General features: G+C 36.3%; 1 protein-coding gene across 1 annotated transcript; it reads left to right on the top strand.

The window, feature by feature from the left end:
• Nucleotides 1–4,163: 4,163 nt before the first annotated feature.
• On the top strand, nucleotides 4,164–10,508 carry tbata (thymus, brain and testes associated; the record flags this gene model as incomplete). Its single annotated transcript, XM_082545190.1, has 8 exons — nucleotides 4,164–4,356; nucleotides 7,260–7,424; nucleotides 7,542–7,630; nucleotides 7,887–8,036; nucleotides 8,382–8,463; nucleotides 9,531–9,696; nucleotides 9,786–9,826; nucleotides 10,420–10,508. 8 exons carry the CDS (start codon nucleotides 4,164–4,166, stop codon nucleotides 10,506–10,508), a joined length of 975 nt encoding a protein of 324 aa, XP_082401316.1.
• Nucleotides 10,509–13,868: the final 3,360 nt, after the last annotated feature.

Below are 13,868 nucleotides of genomic sequence, written 5' to 3'. Positions count from 1 at the left end.
GACAAATTTCTACCAAGGTGAAATGAATCAGCTGAAATAGAGAAAACATATAATTTCCCCCCTTCACTTATTTTTGCAGTTTAAAAGAAAGAAATATTTAGAAGTATTTCGTGTTTAGTCTAGACAATATTGGGCCCTTATGAGGAGATGATAAAATGCAGACTGATTTTTAAATTATTATTGGTGACTGTCAAGCCTTTGAGTCGCCGAGCAGTTGAATAGGGGAATAATGTTGACGCGCCCGCTGTTTAAAACGTAAGTCAAAGTTCCAGGTTAAAACTCCTTTATTTGTTATCAAATCCTTAAAATCCGTAGAAAAACAGTGATCAAAAACATTCTAAGCTTGAGCGGTCAGCAAAACTCGACTTCCCCCATCACCCACTCATTCACAAAAATACCCTCGGGACGTGAACAGGTGATATAGCAACCACTATCACTATTACCAACACCACGTGACCCAAAGCTACGCCTAACCACAACAGTTATCTTTCAAGGTTCAGTAGAAAAACACAACTGTCCTATTCAAACCAGACAGGGATTAAACAAATACTGATTAATGATTCATTTCTAATCTTGTCTGACTGGATTTTTAACTGACTTGTTGAATATTTATGTAAAAATAACTTTGAGCTCTCTTGACGACTTTACCAACCAGATGATGATTGATGTCTCTCTACAGTTCTGTGAAAAAGTATTTGCCCCCTTTCCTGAGTTTCCTGAGTCATTTATTAAGGGAAAAAAAAATTGCCCCCTAAATGTCATAACTGGTTGTGACACCGTTGGTAGGAGTAAAGTGTGTGTGATAAGTGGCAATAACTCTAATTTTGCTTTGGAGGAATTTCATCCGACAGAAAGAAAACCAAATCAGGAAGGGGGAAATATTTGCTCACAGTACTGCATAAAGTCAGTACATGCAATAAAATACTGCATAGTTTGCAAATCAGCCAAAAAAAAAAAAAAGAAATAAAAAATTCAATCTATGAATCTATACCTGGGACTCTTTATATTTGAAGTACAGTATCCCAAGATGTCTCTTTAGAAAAATTGTTTACCTTTTCCACTTTGAAAAAGATCAACTCCTTCCTTCCACATTCCTTATTAAGTTCCATCCTTGTTCCAAGAGTCAGCTTAACTCTTTAACATTAGCATTTTTGTACTACGTGCTTATTTAAATTACTCTACGCAATATTTCTTTATGGCAGCCAAAGCATGCAGGCATGCAGTTGGGGATTCACGCCACGAAGTTAACCATAAACTCTTTTTACCCACCGATAGAAATGAGATTTCTGATTAGATTTTTGAGTCCTAGTTTGGTGTACACCCTCGTTCAACTATTTCAAGGACAGACTTACATAAAAAAAAGATGTCTCAGCAAGTATTGGAGGCCTGTGATGATGAATGCCCTTACCTTCAGAGAGGGATATCTAGTTTTTAATAAGTTCCATCCACCAACCAGACAGGAGATTAACCCATAGAACTGCATCTCTATCTGACAGAAAGCAAACACAAAACCTATACATTAGACAGCAGTGATGTGTCGCATTGTGCTGAGTGATTTGTTGCAGTGGTGGACATTTTATTTGGGATTACATTTTTGTTATACTCAGCCATAAGTTGGCCATATAATTTTTTAATTAATTAATAAATTAAATTTTTAATGTTTCTATAATAGTTACTGCAACTGTATGTTCAAGCTGTGCCAAATTACAGTTATTTACTTGCATTTTTACTGGCATTCCTCAACATAAAAAAATGTTTTAGTGGTTGAATGTTATGCTCGATTAATTTCTGACTTCTCACAGAAATTCAGTGGGCCAGCTCAAATTTGTGCATAAAAAAGTAAATTTGTTTTCTTATTTGTCTGATAACTAAGAATAGTTTTCGGTTTTAAACAATTCTCATGAATGCTTTCTAAAAAAAACTGGTGTTTTCTTGTTTTTATAACAGGTAGTCTAAAAAATTTTATTGCCAGATTAAGTTCAAAGCACTTTAACTTAATCTGGCAGTAAAATGCAGCTTATACTAAAGCAACAGTAATAGGAACCAAAAATAAATCATTCATTATAACACAACACAATATAGATCGGTAACATTCCCGTAACATGAATTAGGTTTGTAACATGAACATGAACACACCCATCTGAAAGACGAATGTTTCTGCATTTTAACAGTAAGTCAATCTAAAATTGCAAATGGTTTTCTCATCTGCAACACATAATATCATTAAATGCTCCAGAGAATCAATATGTCTGTATGCACGTGTGCAGGCCATTTCTGCTGTCAACTGGTGACCTAAATACTGCTAGGATATAAGTGGTAATATAAATAAATATGGTCAATATAAAAACATTTCCATTGTGTATGAAAAGCATACTCATTCACTATTTGTCTTTTGCCTTATATTCTAAATAAATGAGGATCGCTTGATCAAGGTTCACACCTGCTTTACTGTGAAAACGTCCTACACTCTCTGTATCCTTCCTATTCTATTTTATCTAACTCAATCTTGAAAAGGACATCAAACAGCACCTTGACCCTGCTTCTGGATCATGTGGTTGACCCTGAGTCCAGGAAGAAGCTTAGACATATTTTCAACTGCCTTTGTTGAAATGCTGCCCTGTGTAACCTGGCGAGAATAAAAGGTTGCTGTATTTCTCTTAAAGTTCTTGCAGTGGTATGAATCACTAATGTTTCTGAATACCCCTACACATTGTCTGTGTTCAGTGAAGCGTATCCAAATACAGTTTGCACTGACAGTTGAGATATGGATTGGGTTATATCACATTTCTTCAACTGTTTATTGAAAAGTGAGGCTGCAAAATGACTACTCCATTGATGGATCATTCTCAAGACCTGACAATATATTCACCTAAGTAGTTTAAATTAAGCTAATACAAAGCAAAGCACACAGAGCTATGACCTCACCTACAAACAACAAGAGGAAGGAATAATAAGCATTGTGCACATTGTGTATTGCCTTGAGGTTCACTCTATCTTACTTCTACCTCTAAAAGACGTGTCATATATACAAGAGACTGTGAATTTAAAAGAAGGCTGCTAATTATTTATGGCTATGCAAGATGTTCAGCACTAATAGACCGCACTGGCTGAGAATGAGTTTTATTTTCCAAGAAATAAAACAAAAATGCAAGATTTTAGGAGGGACTGATTGCTGAAAACTCTCATAGCCGTCTAATATTGGCAATAAGCAGTGCCCATGGGATGCCTCTCTAGCTACTGTAAACTAATCTGATGCTCGTCTTATTAGATGCAACAGATTTGCCTGCAGGGGAGAACTGTGCAGTAGAACTGCTAATAAAATATTATTAGAGAAATGAAAGATAATTTAACTTAAAGAAATGCAAGTGGTTTGTCTTTCATGTTGGATCTTTAATGTAACTGTCATGTAACAAGTTGCTATTGTTCCATTTGCAAAACTAAGAGTTTTAGTTTTAGTAATAGTCCTGCAGTCAGATTTCCTGCTGCGCCTACATCTGGTCACATGACCCTTGGCTTGCAGTTCTTTATTTACGAGTGTTGAGAAGGTTGTATACGTCGCAATCTGAATCTAAAGCGAATAGTTTTTTTTTGCTAGAACAATACAGCAAGACCACATTAAAACAGTCAAAGGTAGGAAAGTAAATTCAATTTTGTGGTAAAAACTAAGCGGTGCTTTTTTTTTCTTTGCGATTTGCATAAATCACTGCAGAATAGCATGAATATATTCTGCTTTGCATATGAAAACGGTGTCTGAATGAAGTGGCTCAGTGTCGCAGTGCTCAGACACCTTTGTTTAGTTTAGGTTTCTTGGCAACAAAAACACCACATAGCACTGCAGACCTTAGGCTGTAAGCTGGTGCCTGTTTTCAGAGGTAGGGTGCTTCTTCTGAGCAATTTTCTGGCTAAAGTTGTAATTATTTTCATGTTATACATTTAAGGGCGTGGGAGGTGGGTTTCAAAGGAAAGTTTGGGTTCTAATGGTCTTAGTTCTTGATTTTTGTTTATTTATTTATTTATGTTTAGCATGTATGTTCATAACTTTGCAATCAAAGTAGTTTTGAATGCTGGGGTTTTGACATTCTGTCACCTTATTTCAAAATAGGACTTAACTCAACAACTTTTCCTTCATTCATACAGACTGAGACAAAGCTTTCAGCCCAGACATGTCGAGAGCACACAGCCTGGAATCGAGGGGGATGACAGCTGAAGGGAAATTTGCTCAGATTAACCATTTTCCATTCACTCCTGAATTTACCAATACGCTTACAAAAAGCAGTCCATGTTTTGGTGCCTTGAGTCACCACTCATTCTTCTCCCGGCACAACCCTCATCCACACAGGATGAGGCATATTCAAGGTGAGCAAACAGCTGGGCAAGCGGAAGATATCTATTTATTTTATTAAATGTATTATTTTCAAATAAAGCCCAAGATATGTTTTTTTACATGTGTGTTTGAGGTGCTATAAATAAGAAGCATCTTTAAGAAGTAAACATAAGACAATACTCTAGCTCCCATCTTGATTCAAATGATCTAACTGTAACACACAAAAATCTCAGCTAAAACTGGGCCTGATGCAGCTCAGGTTCTTGAAGGTTCTTATGTATGTCTCTTATTATGTTGTATTTATGTTGTTGCCTTGCAATCACCTGCCAACAGACTAAATTGCAGGTGATTTAGTATTTATGGACTTAAAACAGTTAAACACCTTATGATAAAATCATTTAATTGTAATTAAATATTAAGTATTCATGCTAAGTATTCTGAAATAAAAATGACAACAAGGTACTTCAGTAAAACATGGAGTCTTTGAATCTATTAGCAGTTGTTCAGCAGGAACCAAACACAGGCCCTGGTAAATGACTTCAGCATTTATCAAATAGTTGTGTCTCTTTTTCCTTGGCCAGAGCTGTTGAGGTAAGTCTCTATAAAACAGAATTGGCTCATCTCCTTTCCTAAGAGCTTCGCTTTAATGCTCTATGAAGGTAAGTGACTTTGGCAAGTGGGGTGAGAGTGGGTCAGACAGGCTGGCAGGTAAGTGGTTATGTCAGGTGGGGAAGAGTGGGTCAGGCTGGTCTGTGGGTATGTCTTACAGCAGCATCCAACAGGATGGATGGAACACAGGGGTGCCTGTCTGGGATTTTCTAAGCCACACCCACCACTGCAAGAGAGGATGGGTTGGGCGTGACTGTGAAAGACAATCACAATAATAATAAAATAATTTAACAAATATGGAATATACAAGTTTTTGATGTAACAATGTCAAATTGTGATTGTTTTCCCATGTCAGTATTATTTGTGTTTAGCGACTATATCAAAATTTTAATATAGGATAACTTAGTGTATAAATGTACATAAGGGACCTCATGTGAATTAGTCCAGTCTACAAAATTACCTACATGCCATTTTATATATGCATTTTTGTAGGTGCATGTTGCTGTTAAGCATAGGTAATTAGGCGTTTTGTACTGCGGTACTGCTCAAAATGTTATACAAACTTATTACGTAATGTTGTGGTAAGTTTCGACTTTTAATGATTTGTTCATTATATCTGGTTAAATGTCCCTAAGCATTTAAACATTTAATTTAGACATTTAATCATCCAGATTTTTGTGCACTTAATTCAAGTTTATTAACATTATCAAATATGTATGTTGTGCAATCATTTCACCCCGAATGAATGATTCAAAGAAATCACTTAAAGTCCAAACTTACCAATTTATGCCTGTGATCAGTGGATGTAATCTGACCACAACTGTGCATGGGTGCACCGTATATTCAAATTTTGCATGCCATGTTTTCATTATTGGAGTGGACAGTATCTGGTTGATGAATCAGTGGACAATTAGACAATGGACAATTGACTTGCCACTTTTAGCATACATAGGTGTAAATGCCTTTTATGGCACAGTGTGTATTTTTGTCAGGTCTTTCCATTGCAAAGTAAAGAGCCCTAATGGGACTGTTGTTGTGATCCATATAAATAAAACTGAATTGTATATCTATCTATCTATCTATCTATCTATCTATCTATCTATCTTTAAATTTGTTTCCATTGAGAGGCAGCTTTTATTATAGCTGCCCTGATAATTGGACACACTATATATAATTTGTCAGTGATATTTAGCGTAATGCTTTGCACTGTTTATGCAAACAAGAAGTAAACAACTTATTGAAGAAATCATAGCAAATAACTGAATAACTGTTTAACTGAATCAAATTAAGTGTGTCCAAGAAAGTATCCATCCATCACTGAAATTCAGTTAAAGTAAGGAGTAATAAAGTCTATGAAGGTAGGAGACTGTGCTGGAATAATTGCTCAAAGATATTTTCACCCAGGAGACTGGAGTTTGTATTTGTTAACTAAAGTCAGTGCTGGCTTATTATTTTCATCTTTTTCCACTTTGATCCAGGTTGTTAGGTTTGGGAAAAAGAAAAAAAAAACACATCCAAATTTAGGTTCAGTAAAACCCTTTCCCGTGTCTACCATGTGTTAGAAAGCCTGGCAGAAAGTGCTGAAGGCAAACTTCTCCCACAACATGTTAGAAGTGTGTAGTGGTTTGTGAGGCTCTTTCATAAGCTCGTGTTCATAAGTAAAATTTAGTTGCATCATAAATACAAATGTAATATGATTAAAACAAACAAAACTATACCAAATGATATTTTTTGTGTCTTGCAAGTTAGCTATAGTACATCAGCGTTTTTAGAGTGTATCTCCTACAAACCTTTAAATGTTTTGTTAACATCTTATCCTGCTGTCCTCAATTAGCATTTTCGCTTTGTCATTACCAAATGCTTTTCAACTTGAGACTGCAAAGTCTCTTTGCTGCATTAATTTAGAGGTTATTATCTAATCTACCTGGGACACACTGAATAACAATCTGTTTGCGTACTAATTAATTCTGACTCGAGGTGATTACCTGTCAGAGCTAATTAAAGTTAATATATGAGCTAAAGCCATTAACAAGGTCTTCATTCTTGAAGTCTTCCTTCTTTCACAACCTGCTCTATATGAAATATTTCAAGCAGCTGTTTGGGCACCTGGAATGCTAATATGTAACATGAATAGACAAATTTACTGCACTACTGGTAGAAAAGAAGGTTACATCCCTGAGGTTCCCATGAACTCATCACGTTTATTCTCAGCAGGGATTCTGCTGGCTCCAGTTTTTTTTTTAAATTGTACTGCTTCGATGGATTTGTGCCTCTAAAGCACTTTTCTGTGAGCAGGGTGAATACTGAGCATTTCTCATTCCCACAGGATTCACAGGCAGACCAATTTGCATGGTAAGAGATGATTGGTGTGTCACGTCGTCGTTATTTCCTCATCCACTTCTCAAGAGCCACATAAACAGGAAAGCAGCAGAGCCAGCTTTTCAGCTTGCTCAAAATCTTTATGGAGTCTGCGGAGACAAAACTAAATCAGGTATGTGTACTAACATATATGACACCTAAATGTCTTTATGTCTTTTCTAATGGCCCCCAAAGAAGCCAATTTTGAGTAATGGCTTTAATCGTTTTGTAATTGTTTCTTTTTTCACAGCACTATTGTCAGATGCCTGGAGAGATGAACTCAAAGAAATGGCTGCAAAAATCAGTCTAACTTCCCAAACACAAAAGAACAAAAGAGAGGTATTAATAATTGAATTCTCATGTATTTTTACAGTACTTGACACACAGTAAAAAATCCTTTGTTTGATTATGGCTATCCAGTGCCTGATGGTAAAGGGAATTTAGAGATTGGATGTGACAGTATACTTATTAATACCTTCACATTTTTACATTTTTTTTTACATATTTTCTAATTTAAGTTAATTTTGTAGAGTTCTTCAGTTTCTTTCTAACTCAAGAAGATTTCATACTGGAAAAATGTATCCATGTACTGCAGGAACAACCAGAGGAAAAGTTTGTCCGACGAAAGACTCAATATTCAGCTCAGACTGGCAGACTTATTCCTCCATCCTCCAAGTCCTACCTGTGCAAATCTCAATACCAGCGCATGAGCCATCCTCAACCCTTCCATGATCAAGAACTTATGGTAAAATACTGGTTAACTGATCCTGAGTTGTACTGTATAATATGAGGTGTTTTTGGGTTAAAACAAACAAACAAACAAACAAACAAACAAACAAACAAACAAACAAACAAACAAACAAACAAACAAACAAACAAACAAACAAACAAACAAAAAGGGTTAAAAAGGCAAGATCCAACATCACAGAGGGTACAGCTTTTGGTCAAAGTTCCACTTAATTAGATATCTGAAAAATATCCTCTGGCAAAACACTGTCACCAAGTTTCTTGAGAAGTTCACTAATAAGTTCAATAAAACTTCATGTGATCTCTGAGCTACTGTTGTGACGGTCTGTCGCTTTCTTGTCAGGTTTTGGAGATACTTTGTCAGATCCTGCAGACAGACTCTCTCTCCACAGTGCAGCAGTGGCTTCTTCTTTCAGGCCAAAGAGGTAAAAATCCTCATTCCACACACACAGCAGAGATATGCACACTACCATTTCCAGTTATAAATAAGCGTTCTTTAAACCATTTCCTAATACATGCACTTTCAAGAGTCTGGCACTGCATCCCCCTCCTACTTTTTTAGCAATTAATTTGTCACTTTGGATTTTTTCTATGCACACTGGCCACTTTTTTAGGTTGCTCTTTTAACTGCTTAGTAATGCCAATATCTCATCATCAGAGTTGGGCAATTTATTTGACATTGAACATGGTATGGTTGTTGGTGCCAGACGGGCTGGTCTGAATATTTCACAAACTGCTGTACTCCAATAATTTCAATAATCACATGACCCTCTATGAGCATTTACTTGATGAGAGGGGCAAAAAGCTTGTTTTAACAGGAATATACTTCTGACAGAACGAGATCAAGGGAGGGGCTGCCATCCACTGTGACCGGTGGGGGGTGAGGGGAAAGAGAGCAGAGAGAGACAGGATGACAGACACACTGTAGGAGAGCTAGAGATGAATAATTACTAATGTTTAAATACAGTAGTGGAGGGAAAGTTAGTTGGGAAGAAATGCTCAGTGTACATTTGGAAGCCTCTCTGGTGGACTAGGGCTATTGCAGCATAGCAAAGGGATTGTTTAGAGTCACATGATCCAGCCTGATGATCAGCTTTAAAAACCTTTCAAATGCCGTTGAAAAAGATTGTAACACAGAACCACCTGGTGCTTAAAGGTACATACATTGTTTTTCTTCGATTCAATTTACTTTTTTTGATATAGTGTTACATCACAACAATAATTGCCCCAAGGAATTTTATATTATATGGTAAGGACCATACAATAATGAAGAGAAAACCCCAACAATTAGACGACCTCGTGTGAGTAAGCACTTGGCCACAATGGGAAGGAGAAAACTCCCTTTAAACAGGAAGAAACCTCAGACAGAACCAGGCTCAGGGTGGGGCAGGAGACAGCACAAAAATAATGGTTATAGAATTACCTTAATTCACTTTTACGGTAAATATTTAAATTTTGTTTTTACTCTTGTTGTACTGTTGATCAACTGCAGAAAAAGATCTGGTGATGGGGATGATCAGACAAGCTCTGGACGGTGTCGACCTCTCTGTCCATAACCAGCGGAACTTCCAGCAGCTACAGCCGTTTCATCCAGGAGCGTCTCCGTCTGTGTATGCAGCATCATTTGAGCAGCCATGGGGAAAACCACACAGGAGGAGGTTAGAGTGAAGTGTCAGATTTTGCCCTTTTTTGGCACAGAAATGTTTCAAGCTAAATGTGTTTTAATCTTGTTTATTCACTTCCACAGTTCACACCAAGTCAATCAAACTGCCATTGATGAAAAACCAGGTAATTTGATTATGCTTGACTTTCTCTGTTACGTATGTATTTTTAAAAATGATTTTAACATGTAAAGTTTTGCACAGTTTAATTTTTCTTGTCTTTCGGAGTATATTTAATATACAGCTTGGCCTTTACATTTTACAAAGCCACCCTAAGCCACACTGTTTATGTCTGTCCTTGGCTTGAATGGCAGCTCTTCTCTGAGCTTCTTTTGCTGGCATGAGTTTTTTGGACTGACATCCTCAGCCAGCCTCTTCTTATAAATGCTCCTTTTCCTCCAGTGATTTTGTCTTGATTGACTTAGGCTTCTTTAAATGATTCCTTTTTGTGAAAGTTAAAAAATAATGCCCTATTTAATGCAGAACTAACGGAAAGGCATTTGCGGAAATAAGTAATGCATTTTAGAAGGGATCCAATTATTCATATTAATATTGAGCAGCTCAAATAAGAGCAAATTTAAAATCTGCTGTGAGTCAGAACCAATAAATTCAGAAAACAGCTGTGTAACATAATGAGTTTCCACTTTTTTTGATATGTGGATCTGTAGTATGTGGAAAATTACTCTCTTAGCATGAATCTGACATGAGTGTTCTTTGCAGAGCGGATTGGTGATGCAGAAGTCCTGGCAGTCCATTCAGAGGCCGAAAGTGTTCAGGTTCCTTCACTTCAGGAGGGGGATAATGCATAATCTTCCTAGAAACTAGCTATATTGTATTATTTCTGTGCTATGAGAAATGTAGCCTAATACCTAGTTAGCTTATCTTTATTTTCATTTGTTAATCAATAGGATTATATGCTGTAGATGTGATTGTGCAGTGTAATAATTGTGGATACTGTTACATAATTGCTTATTAGCTTTCAAAGGTATCATGGTTAGAAACTGATTGAAGCAACATTTAATAAATAATATATATATAAATTTAGTAATCTGAAGATTTGATCAGTTTTTCCTATTTTACTTTTCAAATAAAGCAATAAAAAAGGAAATGTCTGTGTAAAGAATAACAATTATGTTTACTTTTGGCAGGGTGGCAAACCTCGATAAATGGAGATATAGCAGAAATTATCTTCTTCTTTTTGAAAAAAGTCAAAGAGCTTACCCTAGCTATCCTGATTTTATATATAAAACATATAAACATATAGGAGTGGCCAGACAAAATAATGTGAGTTTTAACTTATACTAAAAGCTTCAGTCTTATTTTAGTATCTTACTGTATATATTTCTACTGCAGCATGGAAGAGAATCAAGAGCAGAACAATGAAGACTGTTAGAGAAACAAACAATGAAAATCAAGCCAGAGTCAGGTTCTGCTTAACAGATGAAGTAATAAACAAGCAACAGCTCATGAATAAATCAGTTCATTTATGAAAAATAAAAGTACCTATTTGATAAGTGTGCCTGTAATTTTATATATACCAAAATATTTATTGCTGCATTAATGTGCAAAGATCTTTTACAACTACTCCTATGACTAAGTCATTATTATCATAAATTTAGCCCTTAATATATATTACGCTACATAATGTACTGCATTCCTTTTAAATTATCCGCTAATGTGTAGGCCAATACATTTAAGTGATATACAAAACTATCAACTGTTTTTATTTTATTTTTTTGCAGCAAAAAAAAAAAAAAAAGGCAATCGAGTCATAAACTGGTCAACAAAAATTATGACATATAGATATGATAGTGAATACTTTTAACAGTTTATGCTATGTAAGATTTTCTGTCCTGAACCAGCCTTTCTTCTATATCTCTTCTTTTAAAACTAACATAGATGCCATGCTTTTCCTTTTCAACCAAGGACTTTGAAGAAAGTAAATTTCAGAAGCTCTAAGAAGTCAGAGTTTTCACATTCACCATTGCAGCTCAGTGCCGCTGCTTTCTCTCTTCTTTGTGTCTACCAAACACTACATGCGCAAGAATATTGCCCCCTAAGGCATTATTGACGCTGTGTGGTGAATGCCTGCATTTTGTCATGTTTACAAGTTTTTGTGTGTAATGAAGCCCATTATAAAATCTTTCATAATGTTTTCTGAAACCATTAGCAACCAACAAAGTACTCCCTGTTGCCTTAATTTTGTTTTTCATCTGTTATAAACCTAACTGTAACAGCACAGGGAAAAAAACAACAACAAAAAGTTAAGAAAAGAAGAAAATAGATCCCCCACCTGCAAAGCCTTGTTTTTTTTTTTAGTTTATGCAGCTAACAGATTAAATGTTTTTTCAATTTAGGTTTCATATTGCTTCCAGAATTACTTCAAAGATCAATTTGTGTAATTAAGTCACTCCGACATGTGATTTAACCTTTAATTTAATCCTCGAAGACAATGGCATTACTAACACCTTATCTGACCAGTGTGGACCAACCTAACAAAGTGGCTGATGAGTGTATGTCTATTTATATATTTAACAATAAGGAGCAGACAGTGTGTTCCAACCTTAGGGAGATCATAGTTATTGAAGTTTAGCCTGCCTGTTTGTCAAAACTGTGATTCAGGAATGAAAGTGTTGCTTCCTTCATGATTGTGTTAAACTGGAAAAGCTCTTTACCCTCTCAAGGATGCTCTGGGGTAGGTGAGAATTAGCTCAACCATATGATGTATAGACTTCAAGAAGTCACCTTTGTGAGGATGATTCAAGAGTAGGAGGCATAGGGCACATTACAGGTTTTTTGGTCCCTGTACGCCTGAAGTGAGAGTTTGGTCTTCAATAACAGCAATAACTCACATCTGTTACGAACTAACACTGGATTCCATCAGGACTGCCTTCGTTCAGAAATTAATTTTTGGAGGCAGCCAAGGGGCAGAGGAAAAATAATTGTGTTTTGCAAACACACCAGAGCAGTTTGCAGCTCAGTGTAAAGTCACAGTGATTAAAAACTCTTGATTAATAAGTAGTGACAATTTGATGGTCAAATAGTTCAAATAAAAACAAAAAACAAAGCAAACCCCCCCTGCAGTTTCAGTACTTAGTAGGTTAAAAAGACCAATTTTTAACCTACCTGTTACGGCCGGGCGGCCGGTGTGTTTGCAAAGTGGACATGGAAGAAAGAAAAACTAAGTGTAACACAAACCGAGCCATTTATTAGGCTGAATACAAGAAAAGAAAACAAGACAAGGCGAACAGGGGCATAACCAAAACTAAACTAAACTGGGGACAGCTAAACTAAACATAAAAACGAGAACATGAAGCTGAACAGGTACATGTAAAACTTTAGCGTGAAGTAATCTAAACATGAACCTGAACAGCAGCTAAGAAAATCCTGAGACCTAAGGTCACATGAAGCAAGTTGGACAGATAAAGCAACACTGAACAGAAGGAGACAGAGGACTTAAATACGCAGGAGGGTAATGAGGGAAGTGGAAACACCTGGAGAAACACCGCTGATACAAATGAACCTGACACCACAGGGAAGTAAAACTAAACACACTGAACATAGAAACACTACTCTTCAAAATGGGACTTTGACAAGACAACACAAGCTTGACAACATGGAACATGTAGACACGAATAAGACTACAGACTGGGGAGACACAAGGAGAGACACGAGACACGAGCAGTGACATAAATCTGCATCAACACTTTAAATTATGTAGCATGATGAGAATTTCTACTATTGCTAAACACAGACTCAAGGACACTTTTGCATGCTGTCAAAGTGATTTATTACATTGCTCATCTCTACAGAGTCTCTGACTATGCTCCAGAGGATGGTCACTTTCTGCTCCAAACCGAGTGCCACATTAAAATAAGGTTCAACAAATTCACAAGTAGATTAAAAGATCATTTATAATATTTTTATTATAAATTCCCAAAACAATTTGTAGATTTCTTTTTACAGAGTAAGTAAAAAAGCTGGCCAGCTGAAAGGGAGAAGTCAGTTCAGTCAACATCTGTATTACTGTACATTTTTCAGTAACCTGCCCTATAGTCATTGAGTTATATTTCAGTCTAAACCTGACTAAAAATCCTTAATGCCATTCCTGGGGCCAAGTCCCTGGCTGAATTTTTAGCCATATTGATCTTTTGCTACATATGATTGAC

Source organism: Aulonocara stuartgranti (genome assembly GCF_965226115.1).
Source record: "Aulonocara stuartgranti genome assembly, chromosome: 8".
Taxonomy (NCBI): domain Eukaryota; kingdom Metazoa; phylum Chordata; class Actinopteri; order Cichliformes; family Cichlidae; genus Aulonocara; species Aulonocara stuartgranti.
The sequence above is the reverse complement of the archived record's forward strand: the minus strand, read 5'-3'. Positions and strand labels throughout refer to the sequence as shown.